Source organism: Rousettus aegyptiacus, unplaced genomic scaffold, assembly GCF_014176215.1.
Source record: "Rousettus aegyptiacus isolate mRouAeg1 unplaced genomic scaffold, mRouAeg1.p scaffold_m13_p_8, whole genome shotgun sequence".
Classification (NCBI taxonomy): domain Eukaryota; kingdom Metazoa; phylum Chordata; class Mammalia; order Chiroptera; family Pteropodidae; genus Rousettus; species Rousettus aegyptiacus.
This window is the reverse complement of record NW_023416311.1, coordinates 37,823,645-37,837,106: the sequence shown is the minus strand read 5'-3', so window position 1 is coordinate 37,837,106 and position 13,462 is coordinate 37,823,645. Positions and strand designations below refer to the sequence as shown.

The following is a 13,462-nucleotide window of genomic DNA, read 5'->3' as shown; positions in this document are numbered from 1 at the left end:
GCTCGGAGACCCATGGGTGTATCCCCCAGGCCACGTGAGACTGCATGCATTAAACGTAAACAGGCGTCTGCCCTGAGAAAGGGGGTGGTCACGTATCAGAGGCAGGACAAAATGGAGTGCCCCCCAGAGATCCACCAGAGGCAGCTGCCCTAGGTTAGAGGTCAGCAGCTTCCACAAGGCCCTGGGCCTGAAGACTATAAAGATGAACCCTGGGAATGGAGGCCTGGACAGTAGGCAGGTTTTCAGGCAGCAGCTAGGACTGGATGGGGAAGGCACTGGTTGTCTCTGCCTCTTGCACTTCAGGATATTTTCGTCTACATGTGTGCGTTGGGGCGCTGTGGGAAGAATGGGGGCAGAGTGCTCATCAGTTGTGTAGTCTGTGTGGTAAGGTTCCTGTCAACATGCCTACACCTGAGTGACACTCAATACATGCCAGAATGTAAACAGAATTCTTGCGAAAGGTGTTCCACGAGATGGTCACTAATGTACACACTTGTGCACTCTGATACAGAAAAACATCGCACATCTCCACACACTTCTTCATTAAACCACACACAGAATGTATAGGCATACACATGTATCACTCCTACACTGCATTTAAATGTGGGTTGCTGTGCGGAAACCAAAACAGAGAAAGACACTTTTCAGTTAAAGAGGAATGGTACTCTATTAGCCCTTGGAAATTCTCGGAACCCGCACGAAACTCTAGATACATATCCCTAGCCCTCACACAAACACAGCTACCTTCAACTATTTTTAAATACCTCCATACGAACCAGTCACAGGTCATATATACCACCCATACAACACATCGTATAGTATTACCAGACCCACTTTGCACACACCACAAAAAAACACAGATTCACTAACCTTTATCAGAGTTGGCAGATAAAATATAGTCTGTCTAATTAATTAGAATTTCAGATAAACCACAAATAGTTTTTAAGTACGAGTATGTCCCAAATAGTGTACAGGACATACTTACACCAAAGGTAGGTATGACCCAAATATTGCATGGGAATAGTTGCACTAAAAATTTTTCATGGTTTATCTGAAATTCAAATTTAACTGCTATTCTCTATTTTTGTTTGCTAAATCTGGCAGCCCTTATATGTTTACCACCAGCTCATATATTATATTCTTCCTGTATTTCTGTTTAGTGTCTTTCTTCCCCTACTAGAATGTTAGCACTATCCAAGCCTGGAATAGTGGAACAGTGCCTGATACATAGAACTGCTCACTGATTATTGCTGACTGACTGAATGAATGAATGCGTGAATATATACCATAAATACAAACCATACTGTATAATCAGGTTATATGTTACATAATTCCTGAGTTGTGAACACAAACCATGCACACAGACTCTCCATAGAAAGAGATAGATGTTCCACTCTAGTCACCACACCAACCCACACTTATCAAAGACTTAGCTGATACACATCACTCTCAGACTTCTGACATATTCACAGTCACCACCTAGGCCTACATTCCTAACAAGACACTAACAAAGTAATTGTTGATTATAATTAAATACCAGAGTATTCACTGGGAACCAGGCTTTGGCCATATGTGTTCATTGCACCTGACATGTGCCAGCCGGTCTGTAACTATGTTGCACAGATGAATGATTCACAAACACGCCTAACTCACCATTTCTCTGAGGCTTTCATACCTTTGTCAGGAATCTCGAAGTCACAAGAGGATGCTCCTCAGCTTGAGTCTACCGAGGTGGCCAAAGGCTGCGGCCCAGGGGCAGGGGAGGTCTCCTCTGCTTCCGAATACTTCTCCTGTGTTTCTTCTCCACACAAGCTCCTCCATGGCGGTAAGGGCATGGGGCTCGTTAGGTGTAGGGCTCCTTGGGTGCACGGCAGGAGGCACAGAGGTCCAAGCATGAGGCTCAGAGGACATCCAGGGCCAGCGGAGGCGATCGGGGTTCAGGGCAGTCGGAGGCGATCAGGGTTCTGCGGAGGAGCCTGGGAGGATGGCACAGCTGTTAGCAGAGTGTGGATACACGCTCACTGTGGCAGAGTGAGCCCTTGTGTGACACCGGTGTGGAAGTTAGCGAGCAGAGGCCGGAAAGATCTGGGCTTGAGATTTAGGGAAGAACGACTAGATTAAGTGCCTTTGGAGGAACATGTAAGCTTTTCCTTTGCCTCTCCTGGAGGACGGTTCCTCAGCACAGGGCCTCAGCATGGGAGCGGGACCATCAGCCCAGGCCCACCACGCACCTCACACGTACAGCCACACTCCGTTCATATCCATTCTTAGCGCACACGCACACACGCAAAACCCAAACGCATGACCTACAACGCCATTGTCTCACACCACAGCCCATGTTTCACAAATAACACACCGACGGTATCTCAAATTCACATCCTTGTCAGAGCACACACAGCTCACCACCATCCCACATACCAGAGCCCTCACCCCCATACTCCATACCCCTATATACAGACACCCCTCCAATATCCCTACACCCATGAATGAAAAGCCCACAGATGACACCAGATAAACCACCCCATAATACGAAAAGCAAACACCTACGCATCACACAGTTACATGCCACCACAGTCCCTCCTCTATCCCACATAATCATACTTATTCCCTCAGCTTTTGCATGCCACCCCCCGACCCCGCCCCGTACATTCTGATGTTTCTAATTTCCTTTCCCAGGAATCCGGAGATTACATCGAGACAGTCCCCGGCCTAGATCACCCCTAGCCCAGGTTCAGGAACGAGGGGAGACGGCTTTCCCCTCGCCACATGCCTCCTTCTCATCCCCTTCATCCTATAAGACTTGTGTGTCCTTTCTGAATGTGAACAAAGAGGAAAGGGGCATGAAAATATACTACATGCAGGTGCAAATGAAAAAGGGTGTGGCTGTCTCCTGGGAGACAGAGGAAACCTCAGAGTCACTAGAAAAGCAGCCGAGGATGGAAGAAGTGACCCTTCCTGAGGATGTGCGAGTAGGTACTCCCCCCTCCGATGTGTCCACCAGAAACCTCCTGTCTGACAGCGAGCCCAGCGGGGAGGAGAAAGAGCATGAGGAAAGGACAGAGTCAGATAGCCCATCAGGGTCACCCACAGTTGAGGAGAGACCCAGGGCCAGGACACCTGACTGGCTGGTGACCATGGAGACTGGCTTCAGGTGCATGGCCTGCTGCCGGGTCTTCTCCACCTTGGAAAGCCTCCAAGAGCACGTGCAGTTTGGGATCAGGGAGGGTTTCAGCTGCCACGTCTTTCACCTCACCATGGCTCAGCTGACAGGCAACATGGAATCGGAGAGCACCCAGGAGGAGGAAGAGGAGGAGGAGGAGGAGGAAGAGGAGGAGCCAGAGAAGCAAGAAGAAAAGGGGAATGAGGAGGAGCATCCCACAGAGGAAGACCTTGGCATGAGAAGAGCCTGGAGCCAGTGTCCAGGCTATGTATTTCATTCTCCAAAGGACAGGAAGTGAGCAGGGGCTGGGTCTGCTGAGGGAGCTGTGCCTTCCCCAAGCCAGTACTGTCTCTCCAATCCATGCCCAGGCCTCAATAAGGGAGAGCTGGGAGCTGTATCAGCTCAGGGAACGACAGAAGGGCAGTCAACTGGGCTTCCTGCTTTTTGCCCAGGCATTTAATAAAGTCATGACTATAAGTGGGAATTTATCCTGAGTTTTTTAGCCCCTGCAGGAAGTTTCGAGAATTTCCAAGGGCTAATAGAGTACCATTCCTCTTTAACTGAAAAGTGTTTTTCTCTGTTTTGGTTTCCACACAGCAACTGAGATTCATGGACCAGAAGATCCTGGAAGAAGGTGTGGCCTTTTCTTGGGCAAGGTAAGGCCCGAGGTTGGTGCAGTCTTCTGAGCCTAAACCATGATGGCCCAGGGGTAGCTGGGGAAGGGGCTGCAGGCTGCGCCGGGTTGCCTGGTGGCTCTGCAGCTGCATCCACTGTGGCACACCCAGCACTTCCAGGGAATTGGCTTCCATTTACGTCAACGAGAAAGTGGATAGCTTTCACGGGTGTGTTCTCAGTGTCTCCATGATTGACCTCGCTCTAAGAGAAAATACCGCCAGTGGCCCTTCTAGGCAAAGAGCGCTCAGCACAACCTGAGGGCCAGGAGTGGTCTGAGGGAAGGGTCGGGCTGGGCACGGGAGAGGTGTAAGGGGTGAGAGCCTTTGGCCTGAGTTGAGATCACTGTGGCCCATGGGCAGAGTCCTCTGAGGGAAAGGGGCTTATGGAGAGGGAGATACATGAAAACGAGGTCGCAAGAGATCTGGAAATACCCTAGAACCTTCGTTTTGCTGTAGTTGATCTGGAAACAAACTCATTGTGGTGTGTGCAGCTCAGAGCTTTAAGACAAAGTGAAGGGTAGCTCCAACCGGTAGAGCACGTATCACTTCTTGCTTCTTCCTGTTCTGCCTCGTTTGTTTTCTCACTTCCAGGGAGAAGATAGGACCATCCAGATAGTAGCAGACAGAATACCAGTGGTATGAAGGAAGATGAAGGGACCAGAGCTCAGTCTAACATTAACATCATATGCAATAAAGGCTGTTGTGCAAAACTTCCCTGGATATGTTCTTTAATTAAATTCATCTAGCGGTATATTTCTTAAAAATTGGATTTTGCTGTTATTGTTGTTGTTGTTGTTGTTGAGTTGTATGAGTTCTTTATATATTTTAGATATTAGCTCCTTATTGGAGATGTTGTTTGCAAATATCTTCCCCCATTCAGTTGGTTGCCTCTTTGTCTCGTTGATGGTTTCTTTTGCTGTGCAGCAGCTTTTCAGTTTGATATGGTCCCATTCATTCATTTTTGCTTTTAGTTCCCTTGTCTTTGAGACTGAATTCATAAAATGCTTTCTAAGACCGAGGCCTATAAGTTTAGCATCTATGTTTTCTCTCTCATCTATGCATTTTATTGTTTCAGATCTTATATTTAGGCCTTTTGTCCATTTTGAGTTCATTTTAGTGTATGGTAACAAATAGTCTAGTTACTTTCTTTTGTATGCGGCTTTCTGATTTCCCCAGCACCATTTATAGAAGAGCCTTTCTTTTCTCCATTGTATGTTTTTGGCTCCTCTGTTGAAAATTATTTGCTCACATATATGTGGGTTATTTCTGGGTTCTCAATTCTGTTCCATTGGTCTGAGCATCAGCTAATAAAATATTGTGGTGTTTTTCTGAAACAAAACAAAACAAAACAAAACAAAACAAAACCTCTAATTCTCATGTAGATATGTATGTATGTATCTATCATCTGCATCTATGTCTTTAGTGGTTTGTGAATAAGGTTTCCCAGAAGTACCAAAGATATCCACCATCCTTTTCCAGAAGCAACAACTACCCAAGTTCTTGGGATCAATTAGGCTTCTGTGTGACTGTTTTCCAAGGCTAGATATCACAGTTCACATGAGACCATGAAAAGCTATACTGAGTTCGGATGAAGCCTTGGAAGGTAGTAGGTGCTGTGGAAACCATGTCTAGCTGAAAGCACTGAGAAGGGAAACTTTAGTAGCCTGAAGGGTGGTCCTCATATCTCTTGAGGTCTGGCATGAATGAAGGACTGTTAGTTGTGGTTTTGCAAACACCAGGGCAGAGGAAAAAGTCCTCAGTCTTGAAGCTATGAATGGAACAGGGTCTTCCTGGGATGGTGAGACTTTCTTATAGTACTCAAAAAGAGGCCATTTGAATACAGTCAAGTAATTAAGGTGGAGATCACTGTTTTGGGAGTGTGAGCCAGTGAGCTCTGATATTTCTGGTTCTAATATTAATATTTCAATTTATAAATAAATTCTAATTCTAGCCTCTCAAGTTTTTGACCCCCATTTCCTCTGAACTTCATCCACACTACTGCTACCACCCACCAGAACTAAAGGCACCCAGGAGGCACTGAAGACTCATCTTGATGCATGAGGTTGTCCACAGTCTTCAAGGTTAAGGGGGAGTAATGTGTCTTCCTAATCTGAATAGGGGGCCAAAGCCAGGCCTTAGAAGGACTAATGGAATTGGAGGAAATGATCTGAAGTTTAGAGATTTTGCCAACTTAAGAAGAATAAAGTTTATTTCCAAAGTCCCATAGACATTTTCAGGATGTGTAGCGAGTCTTCCATGAGGCTTTATTGAATCAACAATGGTTCCAGTGATCTGGTGTAGTCATTATTATTTTGACAATAATATACCAGATTCCTAACTGGTTCATGCTTCCCAGCCTCTCCATCTGGCACATCATCTGCATATCCACATCTCTTGCCTCAGGGCGCCTAGGGCCTCCTTTTACCTTCATCTCAAAGAATTCAGAATTTGAGGCTTATGCTACCCTTCTATATTCATGCTCTGATCATCTCTGTATACTCTGTAATCTTTACCTTTCTTCCTTTTTACCTGCTGTTTAGTCCACCAGGAATTATACCTCTCCCTTTCTTCGCCAGGTCTACATCATTTCCTTTCCTTTCCTTGGAATGTTTCTTGCCTTCTCTTCCATCGACTGCTTCAAACACCTAGGGTTTATGCCACGTAAATTCATAGGATATTGGTTATAAACTGAGGGTTCTCACTGCTGTTGCTGCTGGGATAGAGACTTACCTGTAAAGCATGAAGAGGGGGACAAAGTGTTGTAGGAAGCAGTTCTTGCTGTACTCACATTATCACACAAAAACTGCATTGATCCTAAAGTGGAGAATTGAGACTTGCGGCTTGAGTGCTCTTCTAAGATGATTGACCACACTTAACTAAGTTTAATAAAATATTTTAAGTAATATCTTATTTTTTATTATTTTCTTTTAACATTTTCTAATTTGTTGTTGCTAATGTAGAGGAACTTGATAGATTTTTAAAAATTTGTTGATCTTGTATCCATCTGCCTTGTTGAACTATCTTATAGTTCCTATTAGTTTATTTATAAATTCTTTGGGGTTTCCTAGATAAATGATGATATTTAATATAAATAATGTATTCTGTAGATAATTTTACTTCATTATAATGCATCTTCTACATACTTTTAAAACATATAAAACCTTTTTTATACCCCTTTTTTTAGATTTCTCCTACCCCAGAGGTAACCAACATCAAAGATTTGCAATTTCCAGTCTATATTTTAATTACTTTCTTGCATTTATATATATATATATACACACACACACACATATCTATGTATCCATAAGCAATATATAGAATTGATTAAAATATTTACACAACTATTATAATCTAACATCTTGCATCTTATTTTCTTTCAAGCAATATTAAATTTTTAAGATTTATACATGTCAGTTCATGTAGATTTAGGTCTTTTATTTTTAACTCTTTGATATTATTCTGTCATATGCATATAGCACCATTTATTTTCGATCTAAGAATTTTTGGACAATTGTATTATTTCCATCCCTTCTCTAGAATAAACAGTATTCTCTAAAACATCCTTGAAGACTTCTCCTGAGAGTCAAGAAGGGCCAGGCTGTCTAAAGACTGTTGCTTGCCTTTAGCCACTTTCCAACGGGCCACCTCCAGCCAGAAATTTGAAGCACAGATGAAATAAAAAATCCCCAAATGGGAAGATCTAAGGAGCTTCCCAGAAGGTAAGAGGTTAATCCTGGGTATCCTATTGGGACCCCAGGGGAGTCTGGGCTGGCCTGAGCCTCTCCGCTTTTTGTCCCAGCCACCTCAAGAGAAATGTGGAGGAAAGAATCCAAAAACTGAGTAGAGAGGAAGTTATGTTGGGGGCTGAAGCTGTTGTAGAGGTCACTGAGTGGACTGTCAGGGTGCAGAGAATTCAGTTAGCCAGTCTCTGCCTTCTTAGAACTTCTCCATAAAGGATGTTCATAATTAAGGTGATGCCAGGCACACACAGCTGACTTAGGCCACAATGTCACAGAAAGCTGCTGCTTTATCAGTGTCTCTTCTTATTCATATACTCATGTTTCCCAGTATTTGGTTATTGCCTTTGGTATACCACTGTTGTGAAGCACCTGAGCTAGGGGATCAGGGCCACTGAATGTGCTATTAGTTCATAGCTTAAGGGTGAGGGAGGGGGCCAATTTAAGCTCAAGCAGGAAATGTGGTGTTTGAAGAGAAGGTCTGAGATAAGGGTGTTTTCCATCTTGATGAATGAAATTTAGCTGTAGTGCCACAAGTATTTCCTGAAGTCCTGCTTGTTTTCAAGGCTGGCCATGGGGCTGGGTTTACTCAATGAAGGAACCAGGTATCCCCATGATTTCATTGCTTGTTCACACTTGTCAACCTCTGATATACACTCCGTAAGACTGATCTTCCCCTGAAACAACTTTCCACCTGCTATTATCATCTCATGGGCATTTACTGCCACTCCCCAAGGCCCTACTATATGCCATTGTAGTGAATTTATAATTTGCTTCTCACCGTATTTTCGGCAAGTTCTGATAAATTCTGTCTTCTTTATGCCGTAGTCTTCTCACATCAATAATCCTAATTTTGTAGCCTCAGATTAACAACCCATTAAGAATATTCTCTTTTTTTACTCAGTTTTTCGTTTTTTGAAATTTTATTAAATTTTTGAGGTGACATTGGTTAATAAAATTATATAGATTTCAAGTGTACAATTCTATAATACATTATCTTCATATTGCGTTGTGTGTTCACCTCCCAGATTCAGATCTCCTTCTGTCACCATACATTTGACCCCCTTTACCCTTTTCTACCTCCTCTCCTCCCCGCTTTCCCTCTGGCAACCACTATACTGTTGCCTGTGCCTACGAATTTTTGTTTGTTTGTCTTATTTATTTGTTGCTTTCAGTTTTATATCTCATATATGAGTGAAATCATATGTGTCTTGACTTTTTCCATCTGATATTCTTAGGATCCATCCATGTTGCACAAATGTCAGTGTTTCATCTTTTTCTTATGACTGAGTAGTATTCCACTGTATATATGTGTAACATCTTCTTTATTCAATCATCTATCAAAGGACACTTTGGTTATTTCCATGTTTTAGCCACCATGAGTAATTCTGCAATGAAAGTAGGGATACATATATCTTTAGGAATAAATGTTTTCACAGTTTTGAGATAGATACCCAGAAGAGGGATTGCTGGGTCATATAATAAGTCTATTCTTAATTTTTTGAGGAGCCTATATAAGAAGACATACAAATGGCTAACAGCTATATGAAAAGATGCTTAACTTCACTATCCATTAGGGAAATGCAAATTAAAACCACAATGAGATACCACCTCACAACTGTTAGAATGGCTGTTATCAACAAGACAATAATAAGTGTTGGAGAGGGTGTGGAGAAAAAGGCACTCTCATACATGGCTGGTGGGAATGTAAATTGGTACAGCCCCTATGGAAAACAGTATGGAGAAATATTTTCTTTTTCTTTCTCTTCTTTGGCACATCCTTTCTATTTTATTTAAGGAGTTTTTCTTGTCTCTCTACCATCCTGACACCCTTCTTTTCCCTCCACCTCCCATTTCAGTAAATTTCAATATCCTTCCCTAATTTCCTCACAAACATTTAAAGTTTATTCCTTACAATTTAGAGAGCATTTGTTGAAAAGGGATCATCTCACAGGTGTCCTTGCAGTTATGGAAGCTTCACTATCTGGCAACCGACAAAAGCAAGCCCTTGGAGACCCGCAGTTGAGTTTCACATCCTTCTAAGAACAAAACTCATACCAAGAACACCTCTCAGCAAATCAGAGTCTGGACAACTGCCTAAACTGAGCTTTGAGTTCACATCCAATTATGATGATTTCGGTAAAAGTCACGGGGTAAATTTGTCTTAAGAATTCACTTAAAAAGAAAACCAAAAAATACCAAAAAAAAAAAAAATCCCCAAATAAGAAGGAAATTCCACATGAAATATATTAGGGAATGGTTCCTTTTCACAAACTATGAAGAATATCTGCTACACACTGTAAGATATCCTGGGTTTTAATCTGCACCAGTGTGTGTGTGTGTGTGTGTGTGTGTGTGTATGTGTTTTTAAGGTTGTGGTGTGTTGGAGGTGAGGATAAAGTCAAAAGGGCATTTTGAGCTCTAGTTACATAGACAAGTCCAGTAGAGTTGCCCATTGTCCTGTATGCAATACCTGCATTGACCCTCATAGATTCTAGCTGCTTCTGTCATGCTTTTTGGAGCCACCTGTAAGTTCAGAGGCCTGGGGCTCCCTTCATAAGTTTCTCAGTAGACATTCCGCTTTGAGATTTCCGGGCCTAATCATGGAGCTGCCAGGAATCTGACCTGAACACTCTGCTGCTCTGGGCCCCAACAACTCTCTCTTGTCATTCCTGTGGGATACTTCCTAGTCTCTTGGCCAAGCCTTTCCCTCTTTGAGGCTTTCTGCATTTCCCCTCAATACTTTAATGCCCCCTGTTTTAAAACAGTAGTTTTTGATGACTTATTAAACCTAGAGTCAGAATCATTATCAACAGAAACACTAGTTTACCTTTTCTGAAGGGTGATGAGAATTTAATCTTTAACCTTTTCTGATAAGGAGGAAAAATACCATAATAAAATTAGTTAATGATTTCTGAGAAAGTGTCACGAGCCAGGCACCCTTCTCCACATTTGTATGGACTATTTAATTAGTCTGCAGAATGACTGTATGAGGCAGATGCCATCATCATATGATAAGATGATTCTTATCTGGTCAAAAGGAATGTGGGCACAACTCCCCAAACCTGGAAACTTTGTTCTGCAGCCCTGGGTTCAGATGGGACCAGATCACATTAGACTGGAGTGTATGAGGATGGATGAAGGATTTATTCATGCCTGAGGTTACTGTACATTATAATCATATCAGATACTAAGAAATTTCTAGATCAATGAGGTGCACCTGGTCCAAATAAAGCACACCTGTTCAGATTGTTCTATGTGCAGAAACTTCTGGCCCAGGGGAGTTCTGAGCTCGTTCTGTTTGTGCCCACCAACTGCAGGTGCAGGAGCTTCCTGTGCACCACCAACCATCAGCCCTCTAAGTGGCTGTGTCGTTCCACAACTCGAGGGTTTATGAATGTCCTGGCATAGTGGTCTCAGAATAAGTTGGATGGACCTGTTTCCCCACCCCCCCAGGCACCTCTCTTTGTCCAGGAGCCACGGGTGAAGTGCTGGCTGCTAAAGACACATACTTGCACAGAAACAAGCAGAGCGGTCTTAGGGTGCTGGGTCTGCACTTGTGTGTATGTTCCCTTCTTCTAGGTTCTCTTGTCCAGCCACCTCATTCTCCCTCCACCCTTAGCCAAGGGAATCATTTTCATCGCAAGGGTAGAATATCTGCCTCATTTTCCTTCATCATATCCTTTTACCACAATATAGTCGCTATGAGTCGTTCCCATTTCACAGGCTCCTTTTGTCTCAATTCACCTCTGTTCTATCTCTTTCCTCCAGAATGACCTGCTGACCCAGTGAGTGTAGATCCAAAGATAAAAACAAATACTAGCAATTCCAAAAAAACATATAGACACATCAGGAATAGTTCAAAATATTTATCTTGATGTTTTTAAAAAATACACAAACAGTATATTAGAAATCTCAGACTAAAAACTTAAATGATATAGCAATTGAGTAAAACTTAGCTTTTCTTTCCTCCTTTCCCAATTCATTTTAAACCTCTGCTAATGTGACTAACCATTTGATATGTAAACTTTTAGAAATTTTTCTACGTACATATACATTTTTTTTTATTACATAGAGTATGAACGAGGTCACCTTCAATATACTGTGATTCTATAATTCACTGTTTCCCACTGAGTCATTCATGGATAGAGCAGTCTTTTCTATGGAGAAATATTTCCAATAGCTAATAGTAAATATCTACTGGGTACTTACTCTGTGTCAGGCATTCTTCTGATGCCTTTATATATAATTACATAATTTTCACAACATATCCAGGGAATAGGTACAATTATAAACCCCAAGTGACAGATAAGTACAGATAAATAACACAGAAGCCAAGCGACTTGCCCAACACACTGAAGCAAGTCACAATCCGTGCTTTTCATCACTTTGCTCTGTTGCTTCCATCTGGGAGACTTGATGATTTGCCACTAAAACTTTTAAATATCATGTTACATTTTTATATCTCTAGAACTAGCATAGGGTTGTTATTATGGGCTAACTAAACTGCTATTTTTAAAAACTCTTATGCAGCTGGATGAAGGTAAGCCAGGGACTGTATGATTCAAGATTTCCTACCAACTTTTAAAAATAGCTTCTCGAATGTAATTTATGTAATGTGAGGTCTAGGATATAGTCCAAATAGTAACAGAAAAATGAAAGTACGTAGAAGGCATGTAAACTTGACAAATGCTGGGAACATAGTATTATTGGGGCTAAAGTGGAGACCTGTAGAAAAACTTGCTTTTTCTAACCTAAGCCTTTGGAAGAGCTTCACCAACTGCCAAGTTCCCTGGGGCTGTTACTCAGCTCACTCCTTATCATAGAAACATCCTCAATTTGATAGAATCCCAAGGAATCCTTAAATTTGGTTAGCAGTTCTACATTCTTGATGCAATAATATTTTCAGTGTGTGGGAGGATATAAAACTATGAAAATATCCTTGGAGAGATTTGCTTATTAAATTTGTTTTTTTTTTTTTTCAATCTTTCTAATATTTTTTTACTAAATGCCAGATGGTTTTCTTCATTTTTCAGATTCATGTTGTTCTTCCTTTGTCTAATGAACTTTTGGATACTTTTTGATGAACGATAAAGGTTGAGAAAAATAAATCTCTTTAAAATAAAGAATATAGTGACGATGACAAATACTTCCTTGGATTTCCCTGAGGCGGGATGAGCCTTCTGCTTCATGGTCTTTTAGTAAGTCTAGAAGCCCATATCCAAGGGGGAGCCCCAAGTTAGTCTCATGCTTACAGTCATGTTTCCAACTTAGAATGGACTCTTCCTGGAATTAGTTGCATGTGACTAACAAGAGATGAGGAGGAGATTTGTGAAACTTGGAATTAACATAGCTTTTACTCTTATGGCTGAAGTTTTGCTGTTCCGGGAGCAATGTGAAAGATTCCAGGTCCCCAGATAGAAAGAAATACTCTTGTTATACTTCTGGATGTGTGACCAAGCTCTAGTGGTCCACAGAATGAAGATCTGGTCTTAGACCCAAGCTTGGATGTTTCTGGGGACCAGGTAAAGACCTGAGCTTCAAGTTCACCTTTTATGGCTATGGAGACAACAATGAACTACACACTTATTCCCAGAAGGGAAATCATGGATGAGACCTTGGCTTCATCTACTGTGTAGGTTTTTATGTTTGATTTTATCCAGATTGTGTTTCAGAGGTGGAGCTTATTTACAACTAGGAAGGCCCAGAAAGTTTCTCTGATGTGTTCTTTGGACTACGGAGAGAAAGGAGAGCTGAGGCTATAGAAATGCCATGAATTTCTGGCAATGGCATTTCCTAGGCCCCAAAGACTGGGTGTTGCTCTCTGAAGTGGACAAGGTGATATTCATCTGTTTTGTGGCCTCTCATAGTATTGTAGCTGATGCAACTGA

At 42.1% G+C, this 13,462-nt stretch overlaps 1 protein-coding gene across 1 annotated transcript in view; it reads left to right on the top strand.

The window, feature by feature from the left end:
* Positions 1-13,462, top strand: part of FAM170A (family with sequence similarity 170 member A) — a 67,804-nt gene that overhangs the window by 26,429 nt on the left and 27,913 nt on the right. The window contains exons 6-11 of the mRNA XM_036225260.1: positions 1,685-1,825; positions 2,677-3,454; positions 3,758-3,816; positions 4,426-4,582; positions 7,372-7,553; positions 12,608-12,772. Of these exons, the coding sequence (XP_036081153.1) occupies positions 1,685-1,825; positions 2,677-3,454; positions 3,758-3,764 (926 nt within the window). The 3' untranslated portion in view covers positions 3,765-3,816; positions 4,426-4,582; positions 7,372-7,553; positions 12,608-12,772. The remainder of the gene's footprint in view (positions 1-1,684; positions 1,826-2,676; positions 3,455-3,757; positions 3,817-4,425; positions 4,583-7,371; positions 7,554-12,607; positions 12,773-13,462) is intronic.